Consider the following 19,224-nt stretch of genomic DNA (forward strand, 5'->3'; position numbering starts at 1 on the left):
TTTATAACATGTCATACAAATAATTAAATTTTAAAGTTTAATTTTTAGATATTCATCATTTACAATTTGATAATTTGACAGATTATAAAAATAGGATAATTTGAATTTATGTATGTCATGTGTATAAGTCAATTTGTCTATAGTATTTGTAATTTATTGTCAATAATGCTTTCTAAACATTACAAGTTCAATTCCTAAACCATAAAATTTATAACATTCGAAAGTTTAATATTATTTTGTTATAGTTGTTCCAATTCATAATTTTAAAAAATTTAAATAATTTAAAATATATCTATAAATTAATAATTATTAATTTACAGTATAAAATAATAATTATTAATATATAGATAAATTAATATCACTATAAATTAATAAAATATTTTGGTTTCAATATTATTAATTTATAGAGGTTTTACTGTAGGACGTTTTTCCAAAAAATAATAAAATGTATTTATAAAATATACATTAGCTGTGAAAAATTATGTTCTAGTAAATTGATGGGAGGGCTCGATTTGAGGAACGTGATGATTTTAGTTCAGTTTTGTTAGCAAAACAGTCATGGCTGAGATTCCAAACTCGTTATTTGCCAAGCTTTAAAAAAGTTATCCAAAATCGAACTCAATAGAACCGATTAGGTCATATTCTTCATCATATGGTTGGAAGAATATTATCTTTACTAGATTTCTGATAAGCAAAAAAACTTATTAAGAGGGTTAGGCTCTAGGGAATCCAGTTCTACATGGACTGTTTCTTGGATACCGGCTCAATCCCTCGTACCAACGTTAAGTAAAGGTCCATTTAAGGATCCCATACTCCGACTGACTCATTTAATTGATTGTCAGACAAATATCTGATGTATGGATAAGCTCAATGAGCATTTCGACTCGGCGAATGTCACCCTGATTGGGCCTTACCTATATGTAATTGCCAGAAGACAGATTCTCTAGATTGGCATTTCACAAAAAAAGGTAAATATACGGTTAAGTTAGGGTATCATGCAATACAAACGACCCGATATCACCTCTCTACAAGCCATAGTTTGGAAGGTATATTGCCCACCAAAAATACAATATTTTATTTGGCACGTATTGTCAGGTTGCATTCGGTATTGGCAAATTTAAGCCGGCGAGGTATTGCTTGTGACTTGGGTTGTGCTAGGTGTTGTGCCGATCAGGAAACAGTCAATCATGCGATTTTTGTTTGTCCATCTGCCCGACAGGCATGAGAGTTATCTCAGGTACCGGTTGAGCCAAACTCCTTTCTGACAAAGTCCGTGTACAAAAACGTGAATTATTTTTTGGGCCCTACAAATCCAGATTTCCAAATCTTGACGTTTCCTTAGCTTATGTGGTATATCTGGAAAGCGAGGAATGCAAGAGTTTTCGAAAATGAGGCCCAGCAGCCTGATGAGGTTGTCTGACTAGCAAAAGGCAAGGTGACGGCATGGCAGCAAGCTCAAGTATGGGGTGAGGGTGAGGATGAGGGTCTACCTTCACCCCCGCTTGTCCCAACCCTTTGGTTGCGGGTGACTGCAGCTCCCCTTCCCACTATTTTTTTGGGATATCATTGTTATGTGGATTGCTCTTGGAAAACGGGCGAAAAATTCACTAGTACAGGATGGTTTTATACGTTTTTCAGGATTCGTTCCTGACTATGTGAGCCACCAAATTTCGGCGTAATATCTCTCCCTTACATGTTGAAGTATAAGCTTTCATATGAGCTATACGGTGCATGATCAAACATGACTACAAAGATGTGGCTTTCTTTAGAGGCTATTCAGACTTGGCGATGATGGTGTCTTCTCTTTTCGATTGGCGGACTTTCTCAGCATACCTCGATGACACCAAAATCGACATGGAAGAATTTTCTACTTTCTATTTATGTCTTATCTTTAAAAAAGTAATTGTAAGTGGCACATCAAAAACATATCTCTGCATAATTTTTTACATGTAAACAATTTTCCATCAAATTGGTTAATTAATCAACTAATAGAAAAATTACGTGAGTTTTTGGCATATATTTAGATCTTTTATTTTATTTTCAATTTTGAGGAGGTAGAAAACTAAAAATGTTTCTATATTTGACTATTGCAAAAAAGAAATCAATTAATTTAGATTAGAAATTAAATGAAATAACAAACATGTTGAACGCCTTGAATAAGAATATTGTCAAAAAGTAAAGAAAAAAAAGATTGTCTAAAACTTGTTTTGTTCTAAAATATATGTACTGTTCAGAATTTGAATATCAAAAATGAAAAATACTAATTAATTTGTATATTTTTGTAGGTACATAAATTATTCGTGTATTTTTGTGGGAAATGGAAGATACTTGATATATTTTATGATATTTTCTCAATAATATTTGATACAGTGGCTGCATTTCCCAATTTTTTTTTTTGTCAACAAAAGAATCAGCTCAAACGAGCCAATTAGGGGGAAAATTTTCTACAAATAAAACATGATGCAAAGACACACGCGCTTGACGTGCTAAAGAATCTGCTTGTACATTAGCATGGCGAGAAATATAAAGCAAAGAGAAGGAAGAAAACTCCTCCCTATCTATCTGAATGTCGTCGAGGTATGTTGCAAAAGCTGGCCAATCAGTAGGTGAAGACACCATCTTCACCAAGTCTGAGCATTCTGTAAGGAAAACCACATCCCGGAAGTCATGTCCAATCATACATCGCTTCGCCCAGATGAAGGCTTCAACTTCAGCATGTAACGGGATAAACTTTGCCAGAAATTTGTCGCTCCAAGCACCGGTGGCGGTCCTTGTGACGAGGTACAACACCATCCTGCACCTGCAAAAATATCAGTCGCCTTCCAAGAGCCGTCAACATAACATCTATGTCCCATAAAAACCGGAGGAAGCGATATACCCCCTCGATGCCCAGCCGTTGGACGCATAGGTGGAGGGAATCTCCTCCCCCTCCGCATCCACCTGAGCCTTCTGCCAGGTCAATGTCTCGCCTTCCGCCACCTGGACAACCTCATCCGGGCGTTCAACCTGGTTCTCAAAAACACGTGCATTCTAAGCTTTCCAAATATACCACATCAGCCAAGGAAAAGCTGAAACATGTGAACCCGGACCTTTAGGATCCAGAAAATGATCGACATTAGCATACACAGACCCCGTCGGAAAGAGATGTGGCCCCACTGGTACACAAAAATATGGCATGATTGATATCCTCCTCCTCCATCCCGCACCGTGTACAAAAAACATCACAGCTCACCCCCCGACGGCGCAAGTTAGCCGATACCAAAATACAACCCGATAACACTTGCCACAGAAAATATTGTAGTTTTGATGGACAGTGTACCTGCCAAATCCTAGCAAGAAGGGGAGTGATCACTGGACCAGAACCCAATGCCCGAAAAGGACCTTGGAGATCCAAACTTCTGTCTCATACCCAGCTTTTAACGTATATTTCCCAGTTTTAGTAAAGTGTCATCCTAAATAATCTGCCTTTAAGCAACTGCTTAGAGGTATAGCCTCTATCAAAGCGACATCCACGGGATCAAAATACTGAGTGAGCAGATCCTTTTGCCAAGAATTCGTTTGACGATCAATTAAATGAGGTAACCAGAGAGTTGGGTCCTTAAAAGGACCGTTACTTAAGGCTGGTCTCGGGAATTGAGCCGGAACCTAGAAATCACTCCATATAATAAGCCCTTTGTTCACCAGAGAGTGAGCAGAGACGATACTCCTCCACCCATACGAGGGTGAATAAGATCGTATTGGATCCATAGGATCTAAGTTCCGATAATACCTACTTTTAAAAATCCTGGCAAACAGGGAGTCCAAATAATCTATCAGTCTCCACAATTGCTTAGCCAGCAAAGCTGTGTTAAAATCATCAACTCTCTTGAACCCCAAACCACTCAACTGCTTGCTACAACAGAGCCTCTCCCAAGCGATCCAATGCATACCCCCTGCATGTCCATTCGTACTCCACCAGAATTTTGCCACTGCACTAGTCAGTTTAGATGTGATAGTCTTTAGCAAACGATAACAAGACATCGCAAAAGTCGGGACAGCCGTCACGACAGACTTAATCATCACCTCTTTCCCCCCTTTCGAGAGTAACCTCCCTGACCAGCCGGTCGTGCGACACTTCAGATGATCTCTAACAAAAGAAATAACCTTAGTTANCCCCCCCCCCCCAAATCTCTGGGAGTCCCAGATAAGAACCCATACCGCCCATATTTTTTATTCCTAGGACCCCCTGCATTTTCGTCTGTGCTACCTCATCGACCGTGTGACCAAACTGAATCGAAGATTTCGCAAAATTAATTTGCTGTCCCGAGACTGCCTCATACTGCCGTAAGATATCTAAAACCACCGTACATTAATCCTTATCAACCTTGCAGAAAAAGACTATCATCTGAAAATAACAAGTGGGTAATTGGCGGACACTTATTTGCCACCTTAATACCCGTAATCCGCTTATCTGCCTCCGCCTTCCGTACATTTGCAATACGGACCTTTGTACATAAAATAAACAAATTAGGGGAAGGGGATAGCGGATCCCCTTGTCGCAAACCCCACTCCGGAACTATGAAACCATTCGGTTGCCCATTGATGAGAACCCTATACTCCACCGAAGAGACACAAAACATGAGTCAGGAGATCCATCGTTCCGTAAAACCCATTTTTTGAAATAGAGACTCGAGAAAGCCTCACTCTACTCTATCATACGCCTTGCTCATATCCGTCTTGATTGCCATAAATTTCCCTTTACAACTTATTTGTCCGCAGCCCGGGGAATATCTCATGAGCAATCAATATATTGTCCGAGATCAAACGACCTGGAACAAATGCCGATTGTGTCTCTGAAATTAGACCAGGTAGTAGCGCCTTAAGGCGTTAACACAAGACTTTTGAGAGTATCTGATAGACAAGTTTTCACCCAGGGTATCAATTCCCTATGCAGTTGTAGTACAAAGGGTTATCAATCCAAATGGTTGTCTATTGCTAGCAGGAAGAATATGATCAGTACAATACAAGTCAAGCCAAGCCAAGCAGAAAGGGTTTTGATTCTAACAGTCCTATAATAAATAAAAGAAAAGAATATAAACAAAGAAACCACACGATCTAAGCACTCGATGCAAGCAATCGAGTACAAGATCGAGTGGGGGGATCGAGTAAGTAAATGAGATATGAACAACTCGAAGTATTACTCGATACAGGTTATCGTGTACCTGATCGGGTAAGTGATCAAGTAAGTAAAGAAAATGTAAACAAATAAATACGAAAGTTCCTAAGGATGGGGTAATCGAATCCTAAGTATTCTTGACCAATATAGATGCCTTATATGCCTCAAGCAATTATTTCCTAGAAAATGAATCTCTAAAACCTTGTCACCACACTCTCGCACTAGCAACAATAAACCTTGAACACATCACCACACTCTCGCACTAGCAATATGAACAAGCAGACATTAAGATCGATTCATTATTGTCAGTAAACTCGAACTCATATAATTTCTTACTCAGAGTCAAGTAAACCTCTAGCATTGGCTAAATCAAGCATTTTATGTACTCCTTTCGGCATGTAGCATTGGTAAACGCCCTAGATCTAATCTCAACCTCTCGGTCTGTTGACAGCATTAAGAACACCAACCTAGAAGGAAATCTATCAATCAATTACAATCGAACTAAGGCATCCTAACCGATCAAAAACACAAAATCATCTATCCCATCCCTAGAAACTTTACTACACTACTCGGACATGATAACAAGAAATAAAGCAACGAAAATGAATGAAAATTGCATTGTATTAAAAGATAGAGTAGAGTAGAAAGAGTACAAGATAGGGATCTAAGAAAAACTATTAAAACTATGAAAAAAAATGTAAAAACAAAAAGGAAAAATGTTGAGTCGCTCAGTTCTCTCACAGAAGCTCTCGCTCTCTGGTTTGAGGGTCTGTGGCGTGCTCGTTTGCGAGCTAGGAGAGGAGGGGGTTTATATATGGAAACTCTTTTGACCTAGCTTCCCAGACCTGCCCGATGGTCTACTCTATAGGGTACAAGAGGGTGAAGACGGGTTACTCCTCGGGTGGATCTTCGGGTTACTTTTCATGCTCTTGGATCCTCCTCGATCGTGTTGGGGTTCGGACTTGTTCTTGCAGCTCGATGGCTCCTTCGGGTACATGCTCGAGTTGTCCTTGTTTTTTCCCCATTTTTGGCTCTTTAGCACCTGTTATCATCCGAAATATGAAAATGCAGAAATGCAATACCCTAAATGGTCTAAAAGTGAATTTCTACAGTTAATGACCTAAAAATGCTAAAATATAGGTATGAACAATGCAAAATATGGACAAAAAAGGATGCTAAAAACATATAAATTAGAGAGTAATCAGTATCTTATACCCCACATTAGACAAGCTAATAGGATGCAGCTCCGCCATCTATGTCGATTTGGCCACCTTAGGGATAAGACAAATATGTGTTCGATTTAGACTTTTATCAAAACCGCCCTCATCAAGAAACTGATTGACCAGAGAAATAAGATCTGCTTTCACAACCGTCCATGCCTTCTGGAAAAACAAAACAGTCATCCCATCCGGCCTTGGAGCTTTATCCGGGTGCATCATAAATACCGCCCGTCTAGCCTCTGCTTCTGTAGCCAGGGCTGTTAACCGTTCATTATCCGCCTCCGTAAAGACTGTGTTAACCTCACTTAAAGCTTCATCAAAGTTAGCAAGACTAATCATAGTGAACAGTTCCTCGAAATACGAGACGGTCGTATCACAAATATCCACATCATCTGTAGACCAAACATCATGTTTGTTGTAAAGCCCAACAATCCGATTACGAGCCCGACGCTGTTTAGTTTGTGCCTGAAAATACTTTGTATTTTATCCCCCACCCGCATCCACCGATTCCTACTTTTCTGATACCAATGAATTTCCTCATCCCGGTATGCCTCGCGCAACTGGGAATTTAAGTCCGAGATTAACTCCGGAGCAGACACATCGTCAGCCTGAGCCACCTCCAACTATCATTTTAGGTCCTCAATAAAAACCCTACCATATGGGGCCTGCGTCTTGCGCCAGCGAGAAATCACCGTCGACAATTCACAATTTTGTCTACAAAACTTGGCAATTCCTGATCCCGGTCAGCTTCCCAACCGGATGAGATCGCCTCCATTAAACCCGCCTTACCAACCCAACAACAATCAAACATAAAACTCTGCCTTCCCCAAGGTCTCTTCGCACCTACACTAGTCATGAGAGGCATATAATCTGACGCAATCATCGGTAAATATTCGGTCACCGTGTCCAGAAATAAATCATGCCAATCCTCGTTACCTAAAGCCCTATCCAACCTACACCAGATAGGCTTCTTGTCACGCCAACCCCTCCAGGACAGACAATCTCCCAGATATGGAAATTCCAAAAAACCATAATCCTGAATCATTCCATTAAAGGCTAGAAAAGAAGAAGCGAGACGTAACCGCTCTCCACGTTTTTCTTGGTTACCAGTTAATTCATTAAAATCCCTAATAAGAAACCAAGGTGTAGACCGAGTAGTACTCATACGTATCATCCTTTTCCAAACCAAATCTTCAATATGAATTAATCTATTCGAGTTCATTAAAATTGAAACATTAAAAGCATCTTTATTATAAAATAAAGCCAAACCACCACTACAACCAACATGTTCCACTAATTTTAAATTATTATAGCCAAAATGGCCTACAAATTTTTCCAAAAAAGAAAAAGACTGTTTTGTTTCCATAAGAAATAAAAAATCTGGCCTATGTTTATTTCAGAGATCCCTAAGATTCTCAATAGAGGCCTTATTACCAAGCCCTTAACAATTCCAGCTTAGAACATTCATCGAACATTTTTAGGTTTGTGTGGTTTGACACCACCTGTCCCGCCTTTCGCCCTGTCCTGAGCTTTTGGAACAGGTCCCAACCTCTGAACTGGAATGGACTCACCACCAACCGCATCGGTTTCGCCAGCAGCTATGGAAGCTGCTATGGGGATCGCAGGAATATCCAACTGTGCCTCCTCCTGAGCCTTGACTTCAACCTGACAAACCTCATGTGGATCCCCCGTATCAGCCTCAGGAGCTATGACCTCACCACCGAACCCGGACAACATACGTTCACCTCCAACAAAACCTGTCGAACCTTCCAGAATTTGGCCCTCCTCAGCGACATCCACCCCCGCTGCAGGAGACACCAATGAACCCGCAACAACACTCTCATCCTGAAACAAAGGCTTCCTGACAATCCTCTGCAGTTGAGAAGGCACGCTTTGCGACCTCACCTCCTTAATTACCGGCTCCCTGACCCTTTCATCACTATGACTTGCCTGTCCCCTAGCCACCCTTGTCGTCCACGGGAGTCCTGCGAAGTCCCCACATGTGAAGACCCCTTAGCACGATAGGAGGGACCAGCCACCTGATCAGCTCTAGGCTTAGAAGATCTATGAGTGGAATTCTGATGTCTCCCCTTATTAGGACTAGTTGGCTCTAGAGTCTGCCAAAACCGCCCCTTTGTAACTCATCAATTGTCCCTGTTCGCTACTGACCTCAGACCCAACATGGTCACCTCCCGATGATAAAAGCCTTACCTCAGACCCAACATGTTCAACATGGCATAAAATAAAACAAGACTTACACCAACCATACAAACGCTCGTAATGAAGCTTGACAATCGTCACCTCTCCATTAAAAAATTCGATATCTGTCTCAAAGCAAAGAGGTTTAAGACCATCAATAGTAACTTGCACTCTCCCTCTGTCAATATCCACATCTTCCACCACCCCCAAAGCCGAACCAATATCTCTGAATGTGGGTTCCGCCCAGAACTGAATTGGCACATCCAATACGCGAATCCAAAACTTTAAGGACGATGGATAAGCCGTGTCCACCACTTGAGTCCACCAAACCAAAGAAACCATCCAAGAATCAAAATGAAAAGGCTCCTTCTTCATAACCTCCACGATGTCAGCTTCCTCGTCAAAATCAAACTGGAACTTCCCCAAACCCAGCTCAGCACCCGCAACTCTGCCCTCCAGCTGCCAAATCCGCGGCATCATGATCAGCAAGGACTTCATGTCTTGGACTTGGGGGTTAAAGCACCGCCCAATGACCGTCTTAGAGTAACCCGCAATGAGAGCATAATTATCAAAAAATGAAATCTTGATCTTCCGTCTTGTCCGTGAAGCATCCTCCGACAAACCAGCCAAACCCTTCACCACAAGACCACTCTGAGGCATGGCAAGACCAAACGAACACAAACTAGGAACAACAAAAGAACTTTTCGGCAAAGAACCGAGAAAAGGATGGATTCCACGTAACACTGCCAAACCCAACTTATAGGCAAGTCGAGACCAGAGAGGAAATCGAAATAGGAAAGCGAGATCAATTAGATATGATCTGATTCCGATCAAATACAGATCTCATTCAAAAATCCCCCAACCCGAAAGACAGATCTTCACCAGATCATGCTCGATGTCTCCCAATAAATCCTTCTCTTTCCAAAAAACCTCAGAAACCATATCGCACCCATAAAAAATCATCCTCCTCTCGCTGTCCGAAGAGAAAATAAACATAGAAACCGTGATACACCAAAGATCCCCAAATCGGAGATCCGCTCCACCGACATCCCTAAGATTTTTCCAGCCCATGGATCCCCAATATCCCGAAACCAGATATGGATAAATCCACCAAAGAAAGAATCCCCGTAAGCAGCACTCTCAATCTCCAACAGATCCGAAAAAACCAAAGAAAATCCCCATTCTCCTACCAGACAAGCCACCCGGATCATCCGAGAATCAAAACCCTAGTATCGCCCTTACCATCACCTCTCTTTCGTTTTCTCGTTTTTTTCTGGTTTCTGACTAATTTACAATCCAGTTCCGCATTAATTAGAAAATTCAAAATTACTTTACTTAAAAAAATCCACACATTTTTTTTTAACGTTGAAGTGCTCATTAAGGAAAGTGTTCAGAACAAGAAAGACCCAATACAATACTGAAAACATAAAAAAATTCAACATATTCATTATAGGAGACTGTAAACTATGCAAGCTTCCTTCTCAATCAGCTCGTTCCTCTTCTATCCGATCATGTAGCCATGAAGGCCCTCCTAGAGCAAGATATGAAGTGAGCCTTCCATCTCTAGTTACGCTATGAGCAATATCCCTAGCCAACGAGTTGGCTTTCGGCGAGAAGAGTTTAAAAGTGATCTCCCCCATCGCCTGTATTACTCCCGCAATCTTCCCTACCTGAGATCGATATTTCGGCCAATCCAATGGAAACTCCAAAGCCTCTAGAGCCGCATGACAATCCGACCACACTTCACATGAATAGATCTGGAGGGTATAAAGACTCTGCAGACACCATAGGATACAACTCAATTCTGCTGAGATCTGATTCATCCTTGGAAGGAAAGCATCCCTAGCATGAAACTGCACATTCCCTGCATCATTTCGCAAAATCCAAGCTCCACCACAATAATATGATTCGTTAACCCAGGCACAGTGGACATTGCATTTTAGAACCCCTGAAGCAGGCTTACTCCATCTTGTTAACCGCAGTAAGATCCGTTGTTGTTCACAACTACTTCCTTGCAGAACCATACCTCTAATGTTTCCAATGTTGTAGCTATCAACACATGGGGATCTTGAATTCTTCCTGAAAAGACGAGTACATTATTTGCTTTCCAAATTTCTCATATTATCCAAGAGATCGCATTCCTGAGGTTTGCCGGTATGTCTCCTCTATTCATGAGCTGTAAGAGATACTTCACGTTTTCTGCAGCAGTATTAGAAAAACCTTGAGTCGACAAAGGAAGCAGTGAAGCATCATAACCCTTGTTGCTAGATGACACTTAAATAGCACATGCACAATTGTTTTCTCCTCAACTGGGCATTCTTGGCATATAGAATTTTCTTGAACACCATGATTACCAGACAAAGGTCTCCATAGTAACAGTCGAATTTTTGGTTCAGTGTGTGTATCCCAAATCCTTGTCTTCATCTCATTCACGGCTCTGACCCATTTGAAAGGAAAAAAACTTTCTATGAAAAAAATCTAACTAAAAAAAAAGAAAAAGAAAAAGAAAAATCGGTTCAATCGACCAACAAGTTTGAACCATCAACCACAAAATGATCCGGTTTAATATCCGGTTAAGTTTACAAAACATTTAGTCTTCGCGTTCGATAAAAACCTAAAACCCTAAAAAATTTCAATCAGAGACTTTGGCATTCGAAACCTCTCCTCGAAGCTACAATGAGCATCATCGCAGGCTCGTACGAGAGATTCATTTGGGGTTTCAAGCTTAAACCCACCAAGCACGACGCCGATAACCAAACCCTAATTCTCACCCCTCTCTTCTCTTACCCATCCCATATATCCCCAATCACCACCGTCGCTTGTTCTGGTCCCGCCGCTGCTTCGGGCGGCTCCGACGATACAATCCACCTCTACGATCTTCCTTCCGCTTCCTCCCTCGGCTCTCTCCTAGACCACAACCACACAGCCTCCATCACTGCTCTCTCCTTCTACACTCCTTCTTCACTCTCCTTCCCTCGTAACCTCATCTCCGCCGCCGCAGATGGCTCCGTCGCTATATTCGATACTGATCCTTTCGTTCTTCTCAAGTCCTTTCGTCCTCATAAGAAGGCGGTTAATGATTTGGCGATTCATCCTTCTGGGAAGCTTGCTTTAGCTGTTTATCGTGATGAGTTCTTTACGATGCTGAATCTTGTGAGAGGAAAGAGGAGCTTTTGCTGTAGGTTAGGTCATGAGGCGAGTCTTGTGAAGTTTGATCCGAGTGGTGAAAGTTTTTTCATGGTTGTGAATAATAAAGTTGGAGTTCATCAGTCTGAGGATGCTAAGCTTCTTCTTGAGCTCGAGAATCCGAGCCGCAAACGTATACTCTGCGCTACTCCCGGGGAGGTACTCTTTTGGAAGCTTTACTTTCTCTTATCATTCCTCCCACAGTTGCATCTTTAGTCTCTTATTCTTTGTGCGCAGCTTTGAGATTCTTAGCTTGTTGTTTATTTGGTTTACTTAGATTGCTGTCTAAATTGAACTCTAGCTGTTGTTGTTGTTGTTGTTGTTGTTGTTGTTGTTTCTTTAAATGCTTAGTCCTATGTTGCCCAAGTGTACATTGAGTAATGAGTCGACCTTTTTGAAACCATGAAAAGAGATTAATTTAAGGCTTTCACCCCAAGACTATGATAACTCTTTTGCGAATAGCTTATTGATATATCAATCTATAATTCTATATGTCCTTTTATTGTGCAGACAGATGAATTCTTTCAACATAATTCTGCTTCTTTTGCTCAATGGTGTGTTCGGTTTTAGTTTATGTTGTTGTAGTGTAAATTTCAGAAGCCTCCAAACCGACTTCTTTGGCTTACTAGTGTTCTTTCGGTTTCTTATTGATATCGTGTTTACGTTTTATTTTTGGAAATGGGGTTATGATTTTGATTCATAGACTTTTATTTCATGGCTAAAATGTTTGCTTAATTTGCAAACAGAGTGGAACTCTGTTTACAGGTGGTGAGGATCGGGCTATAACAGCTTGGGACACAAATAGCGGGAAGCTTGCTTATTCAATAGAAGATGCTCACCCAGCTCGAATCAAAGGTATTGTTGTGCTTACCAGGAATGGAAGTGACGGCTCCTTGGAAGATCCATACCTGATTGGTTCTGCATCATCTGATGGGATCATACGTGTTTGGGACGTCCGAATGGCGGCTAAACAGAATACAAAACCATTAGCCGAGACGAATACTAAATCAAGGCTTACATGTCTTGCCGGGTCAGCTCTTAGATGTGAGTATATTTCTCAGTTCGAGATAACATACAAAGACAATCATCAAACTCCTACAAGTTGTGACATTATGGTTCTTTATCTTCTTTTTTTTGTTCTGTTTATCCAGCTATGAGACGGCCACAGATTGGAAAGCAGCAAGCTCAGAAGTCAGACAAAGGACAAGAGAACTGAGGATGAGAGCTGATCTGAGTGTTTGTTTATTGACGAAATGTCAATTTTCTGATGCAAGTTTTGGTAGAATCTTAAAAGTACGAGCCCCACTAGATTCTTGTCGAATTACAAATTATAAACATTAAAACCATTTTACTATTATCATTTACATGAGTTCATTATGTTTGTATTCTTCTAGTCCTAACCGGCTTGTTGGGTATCCTAAATAGTTCAAACCTCACATTAATGATTATTGCAATATCACAATCAAGATTGAAGAGTACGATACATATGTATGTGTGACAATTAGAACGCCATGGAAAGTTTTCTTCAATGATTATTGGGATATACTGAGTAAAATGCAAACATACACGACATGATTCTAAACACCACAATCTTGTTCCAAATAAATGAACGGCTGATATCGAAATGAGCATGAAGACAATGACTCGATCAATACTGAGTGGTGTTGTTGGGGATTTTGCCTTGTTTCAACTGGGAGAGAGCATATTCAGCAGTACGGATGAGATCGGCAACATTGTGTTTTGAAACCTCCTCAGAGCCAAACAAGAAGATGGTCCTAACCTCAGCTTTCTTGGCAAGTCTTGACGCATAACTAAGCTGCAATTTTGGCGAGTTGATGCTCCTAAGTAGTTGTCGGTACAAAGAAAGAACTTTTCCTCTGTTCTTTGCAGCCTCTTCTGCCGTTAACCATAACAGACTCGTCATGGCTTCGTCCTTCGGAATAACAATGTCCTGCGAACAGGGAGAAAATGTTCATTGGGTAATTTTGTCAAACACTTGGTGCGCAAGAACAAAAACACACAAAGCACGCTACCGCAAATGTCAAATCATTAACGATACATCACCCTAGCAGTTCGATATCTATATGTATGATCGATTTCAGTACTAGTGTAGTCTCACATCCGATCTAAAAAAAACAAATAAGAACGATGACTTGCCTTCAGCTGTGAGAGATTGTCACCGAACGGCGAGGATCCAGCGAGCGAGAGTGGCCGATTCGGGACTAAAGAGTAAATAAAACTAACTTCTTAGTTCTTAATTAAAAAAGGAAATATTTACACTCTAGAAGCCTTTTCTTTTTTCTTTTTTTCTTTTTTTTTTTGTCTGGAACAAATTTTAAGACTTTCAACAAACAACAAACCTCAAATTTAAATTATGACCAAAATTAAAATGGGAAAAATGCTAAAAAAATCCTGAAATTATTTTTATTTAAACGTTTAATACCCAATGGTTTTGGATTGGAATAAAAATACACCAAATAATAAAGATGTGTTATATAAAACCCAAAATAATTAGTTTTGTTATTTTCATACCCACGATTTTTCAATAAATGAAAAATCAAAATTCTAATTTTACCCCTGGTTATCTAATTAATTATTAATTTTATATAAAAAATCTTGGTTTTCTGTTAACCATATCAAACCGAGTTAACCGGTATTTAATTACTCTTAAAACCGTTTCTTCAACCTTCCGCTATCGGGTTGGATATTTTTTGATCAAGATGGAGCAGACTCGATCGGGGAACAATTCTGGGCGAGTTGTTGTGTTCATTTTTATTTTTTGGATCATACAAAGAAGAAGAAATCGGTGATGGGTGAGATTTGCGGGATTATTCAGTAGCAAGAGTTTCATCGGAGTTAGAAGGTGAAGAAGTTTCAAGCTTCGTTTGGCTCTCTTCCATGGCGTAAGATGATTCACCTCCTCAAAGTTTGTATCTTTTTTAACATCTGATCAAAGGAGGGTTTGGGGTTTTGGATTTGATTTCTGAGTGTTAAAGTTTCAATCTTATTTTTTTAAAGTTGAAAAATTTGGGTTTAGATGGTGTGAACGGGTTTATAGGGTTTGATTATGTGGATGGCTACTCGATCTAATTCTGGGTTCGAGTCTTTGAGTTCTATAAAGAGCCATCATGCTTTTAATTACCAAACTAACAACTCTTCGAATCCTCTTGATTTAGTTTCTGGTTCCAAGCTTGATACTTCCATGGTTTTTTTTCGAGTTTATGGAATTTCCGATTTCTTCTTCTTTGTATGATCCAAAAAAATAAAAATGAACACAACAACTCGCCCAGAATTGTTCTCCGATCGAGTCTGCTCCATCTTGATCAAAAAATTACCAACCCGATAGCGGAAGGTTGAAGAAACGGTTTTAAAAGTAATTAAATACCGGTTAACTCGGTTTGATATGGTTAACAGAAAACCGAGATTTTTTTTAATATAAAATTAATAATTAATTAGATAACCAGAGGTAAAATTAGAATTTTGATTTTGTTGAAAAATCGTGGGTATGAAAATAACAAAACTAATTATTTTGGGTTTTATATAACACATTTTTATTATTTGGTGTATTATTATTCCAATCCAAAACCATTGGGTATTAAACGTCCAAATAAAAATAACTTCGAGTTTTTTTTAGCATTTTTCCCAAATTAAAATAAAGCTTCAAAAATTTCCATTTGATTTTTCAATTATAACACTGACTATCATTTTCATAGAACTTAAAACAACACGAGATTTGTTCCAAATTGCTGCTTTCTTTTTCAAAGATAAGGGAACAAAACTAATATAGAGAGACAATTGTGGTACTTCTGTTCCAAGCTTATACGTGACAGAGACACTCAACATTTTTACAATCTTAGATATATTCTCTATAGCAAACCATTCAAACATTTTGAGGTGTACTTTGTCTCCTATCTTTACTCCAAAAACCTAAACTCCCTGTTCCACTCGTCTTTACGATTAATGGTTTCATTCTGCAGTTTCCGCAACTGACTTTCCTTTCTTATCTACTACAGTTGCCCGCTTCTCCAGAATCCCAAGTTGGTTTTGCAACACCTACCGCGAAAACAATTTGATTGTAAAATCTGACCTGCTTACGAAAAAAGGTAGTTTATGCGCTAAAAATATCAACGTACCTCTATTTGGGACTCAAGAAATTTCCTCTGTGCTTCTACAGGAAGCAATGAATAACCTTGAGACCTTCATATGTCCGTCCAATCTTAAGTGTTAGTTAATCTTGACCATCATTTATATAGTGGATGATAACACAAGTTACAGAAAAGAAAAGTTATCCAAGCTAATTCCAAGGCCTAACATGGTATATTTAAGACTGTACAAGTGAATAAAAAAGACATGACAGAGAAACTGACACCATAATAGCTTAAGCTACAAGACTCAAAAAGACACTAACTAAGATCATGTCTGAATATATTTGGTTATTTCTTTGGTAGCCTTCACACATACCATACTAGTGTGTTTGCAGAAGATGGATAAACAACGGATCTCCCATACATGGAGGCTGCAGAAGCAGCAGCTTGCAACCTAGCTTCGTGGCTGCTCATATTCTCACTGGCAGCAGTAGCTACTGAAGATCCCTGGCCATCTGAACTGGAACTACCGATTCCTGTTCGAAGCGAAGAGCATCATTAGTCTCAATGTTTCACAAACCAAATATAGGATTCACCTTCCGGACACGCTGGGTGCAGATGTCATTTGCCATCTCAAGAGACAATTAAAATTGGGAGCACAGAGTTCCAAATGAAATATATTCATTATGAAAATATGTATGAATAGCAAGATCGGTACCCTGCTGCAGGGATTGTTGGTGTGGTCCACGGTTTCCAGAAGCTGCTGATGTAGCACTCTCAGCTGGCACAACCAGCGCTCTGCAGGTGGGACATGTGTTTTGTCGTTCCAACCATGACCGAAGACAATGCACATGAAATAGATGGCCACATACTAATTTCTTCGCTGAGGTCATTTCTTCACGACATATGATACAAGTGGCATCATTTCTGCAAACCCCAAATTAAAAACTGTGATTGATCTAGCAATGTAAGCATAATCAAGTTCAGTAAGCTTAAAAGATATTTAGAATATCTGGAAAGATAAACCTTCTGGGAATATCTGGAACTTACGAGCTAAGTTCTTCAGGAGTTGCATCAGGAAACCGATCATTCATATTGGAAGTGATTTTACGATATCGGAGGTAATCAGTCACACGAATCTTGAAGTTTCTGAACGTTTCGTAGAGCTCTCTTATTAGATGCAAAGGAAGGCCATAGTTCCTATGCAATAAAAAGGTGATACTCGAATTAGGATACAAAAACTACAATACTAAAATGCCATAAATTGCAAAAAGAGAGACGCGGTAGATGTATTGTTTTGGCTTGCTGGCTGCTTATTATTTCTCATTTTGCTGATTGTTCATCATCTACAAGTAAATCTATGAACGCACCAATGTAAGTTACATTATGTAACCAAGAGAAGACTCATTCATTGATGGAAATAAGTGTAATGATAAAGTTATGCAAGTAACTCTTGAAACAAGTATCCAGCAATAAAAAAAAAGATAACGCGTTGTGACATACTAATATCAGCATGTTAATGAGTCAGGATTCAGACGTATATGAAGTAAAAACTTACATGAATATCATGAGGAAGAAGCAGAGATACATGGACAAGTGAAGCAAGTCACGGACGAGCTCCAGATAGAAAGTATATACTGGTTTTCCTTCCCATTGACCTTCCTTGAGCATATCCGTGACATAGAAGGCATACTTTACAATAATAGAAAGAGTTGTTGTTGCAAGAATCATATACCTGCAACAGAAAAATATCAACGAAGTCTTGGCTGTATGATGCAGAGTTCATTAAGACAATAATAAAAACAAACAGTTAAAGATTGAGGTACTTCCACATGCATGGGTTTTGATGGCATATTATAACAGAAGGATACATAATACTAAACAATATGCTAATATCATAAAAAGAAAAATCCTCAAACTTGTGATCACATATGTATGTTGAGCTATGTTCAAATATCTTTCATGCTTGACAGCTAGGTAAGCGTTTAAGGCTAGGGGATTGATTAAAGCAAAATCCTAGTAAAACGAACAATAATTAAAAGGCCTGCAAGTAGGGGTCATAGAAAACATGTTTTTCAGGAGAGTAATAGTTTCTCGTATAGTCCGACGTACACCTAAAGAAAGAGCTCAAAGAAAAGTCAAAACTATAAACCACGTACGTACTCTCCCTCAACAAATCTTCCACTCTAAATATATGATGAATATGATTCCAAACCCAACAAAAGTATGTAGATGGGTGACAATAAGTAGAAAGGAAAAGATCACTAACTCAAACGTGAAGAAGACAGACATAGAAGCTTTCCGGGACTGAATCAATTGCCGCATAGAAGTATACGTAAGGAGGCCATCTAAAAGCAGAAGAAACACCATGAAGGAAACAATACGAACATGAGAGAGTAAAGTAACAGAAGGAGTAGTCTCAATATACTCGACTCTCTTCTGAGCCATCCAATGCAAACCCTTGATCAACAAAAGAGTCACAACCAAAGAGATAAAACCAACAGAGAAGTCCTGTCGAAAAATAGTGACAGCAAAGAGAATCTCCATGAGTTCTCTCCACGCTTGCTCATTCAAACGCTCAACCTCAGCTTCTCTAAGAGAACCCAGAAACACAATTTTGACAAGATTCCATAAACTGAACATTAGAACCAAACCCATGTTCAAAAGAACCACCAAATTGATCTTGGACGTCGATAGATACACAGCCGCTGGGTAAAATTGACCTCTGGTACTGAAAGCATGGTAAATCACAGCCAATGACGCGAGGCTACTAACTCCTGCGTAAACCTTTAGCTGAATCATTTCCTTCAATCTGCTTCACATTATACATCACAAATAAGGGTAAGTTTTTTTTTTTTTTTTTNTTTTTTTTTTTTTTTTTTTTTTTTTTTGAATAATCTCATGATTTAAAAAATTGAGAGGCCTCGATCGAACACAGAGATCAGGGGAAGAATGAAAAACGTACATGAAAGAAGGAATCACGGTCGAGCTAGAGAAGGTAAGAATCAGAGAGAGATAATCAGATAATCAAAGGCTTGAGCTTTCCATTTGGAAAATAGATATATCGCGAGCCAAAGGAAACAAGGGAGAAGAAGAACAACTCTTGTCGACTGCGTATGCATAGCCAATGATTTTACGACGCGTGTAAACTAATATATTATATCCAACGGGTTAGTCCAGTCCAGTCCAGTCCAGTCTAGTCCAGTCCAGCCCAGCCCAGCCCAATTCGCTGTAAATTCAGCAAAAAGTTTACTCAAGTTGAACATTTGGTGCAAAACATGTCAAGGTTAGTAATCCTTTATTTTATTTTTTGAATGTTTTAATTTTGTTTTTTCTTTTTGAATTCTAAGGTTTTAATGAATCAGAATTTGTATGTTTT

General features: G+C 39.4%; 3 protein-coding genes across 4 annotated transcripts; 1 reads left to right on the forward strand and 2 right to left on the reverse strand.

The window, feature by feature from the left end:
* Positions 11,202-13,147, forward strand: LOC104787489 (p21-activated protein kinase-interacting protein 1-like). Its single transcript, XM_010513085.1, has 3 exons — positions 11,202-11,919; positions 12,507-12,804; positions 12,912-13,147. Exons 1-3 carry the CDS (start codon positions 11,251-11,253, stop codon positions 12,974-12,976), a joined length of 1,032 nt encoding a protein of 343 aa, XP_010511387.1. The 5' UTR covers positions 11,202-11,250; the 3' UTR covers positions 12,977-13,147.
* Positions 13,196-14,019, reverse strand: LOC104787490. Its single transcript, XM_010513086.1, has 2 exons — positions 13,918-14,019; positions 13,196-13,711 (listed from the first exon to the last, which is right to left on the reverse strand). The coding sequence occupies exon 2, from the start codon at positions 13,682-13,684 to the stop codon at positions 13,409-13,411; it is 276 nt and encodes a 91-aa protein (XP_010511388.1). The 5' UTR covers positions 13,685-13,711; positions 13,918-14,019; the 3' UTR covers positions 13,196-13,408.
* Positions 15,493-18,947, reverse strand: LOC109124546 (ERAD-associated E3 ubiquitin-protein ligase HRD1B-like). Of its 2 annotated transcripts, none has more exons than XM_019246018.1 (8): positions 18,811-18,947; positions 18,115-18,660; positions 17,404-17,580; positions 16,896-17,045; positions 16,564-16,772; positions 16,222-16,381; positions 15,894-15,957; positions 15,493-15,813 (listed from the first exon to the last, which is right to left on the reverse strand). In XM_019246018.1, the coding sequence occupies exons 2-8, from the start codon at positions 18,645-18,647 to the stop codon at positions 15,727-15,729; spliced, it is 1,380 nt and encodes a 459-aa protein (XP_019101563.1). In that variant the 5' UTR covers positions 18,648-18,660; positions 18,811-18,947; the 3' UTR covers positions 15,493-15,726. The 2 variants fall into 2 exon arrangements, with proteins under 2 accessions (XP_019101563.1, XP_010511389.1); XM_010513087.2 differs by having other exon boundaries at positions 18,115-18,657; positions 18,811-18,946.

Source organism: Camelina sativa, chromosome 5 (assembly GCF_000633955.1).
Source record: "Camelina sativa cultivar DH55 chromosome 5, Cs, whole genome shotgun sequence".
Lineage (NCBI taxonomy): Eukaryota > Viridiplantae > Streptophyta > Magnoliopsida > Brassicales > Brassicaceae > Camelina > Camelina sativa.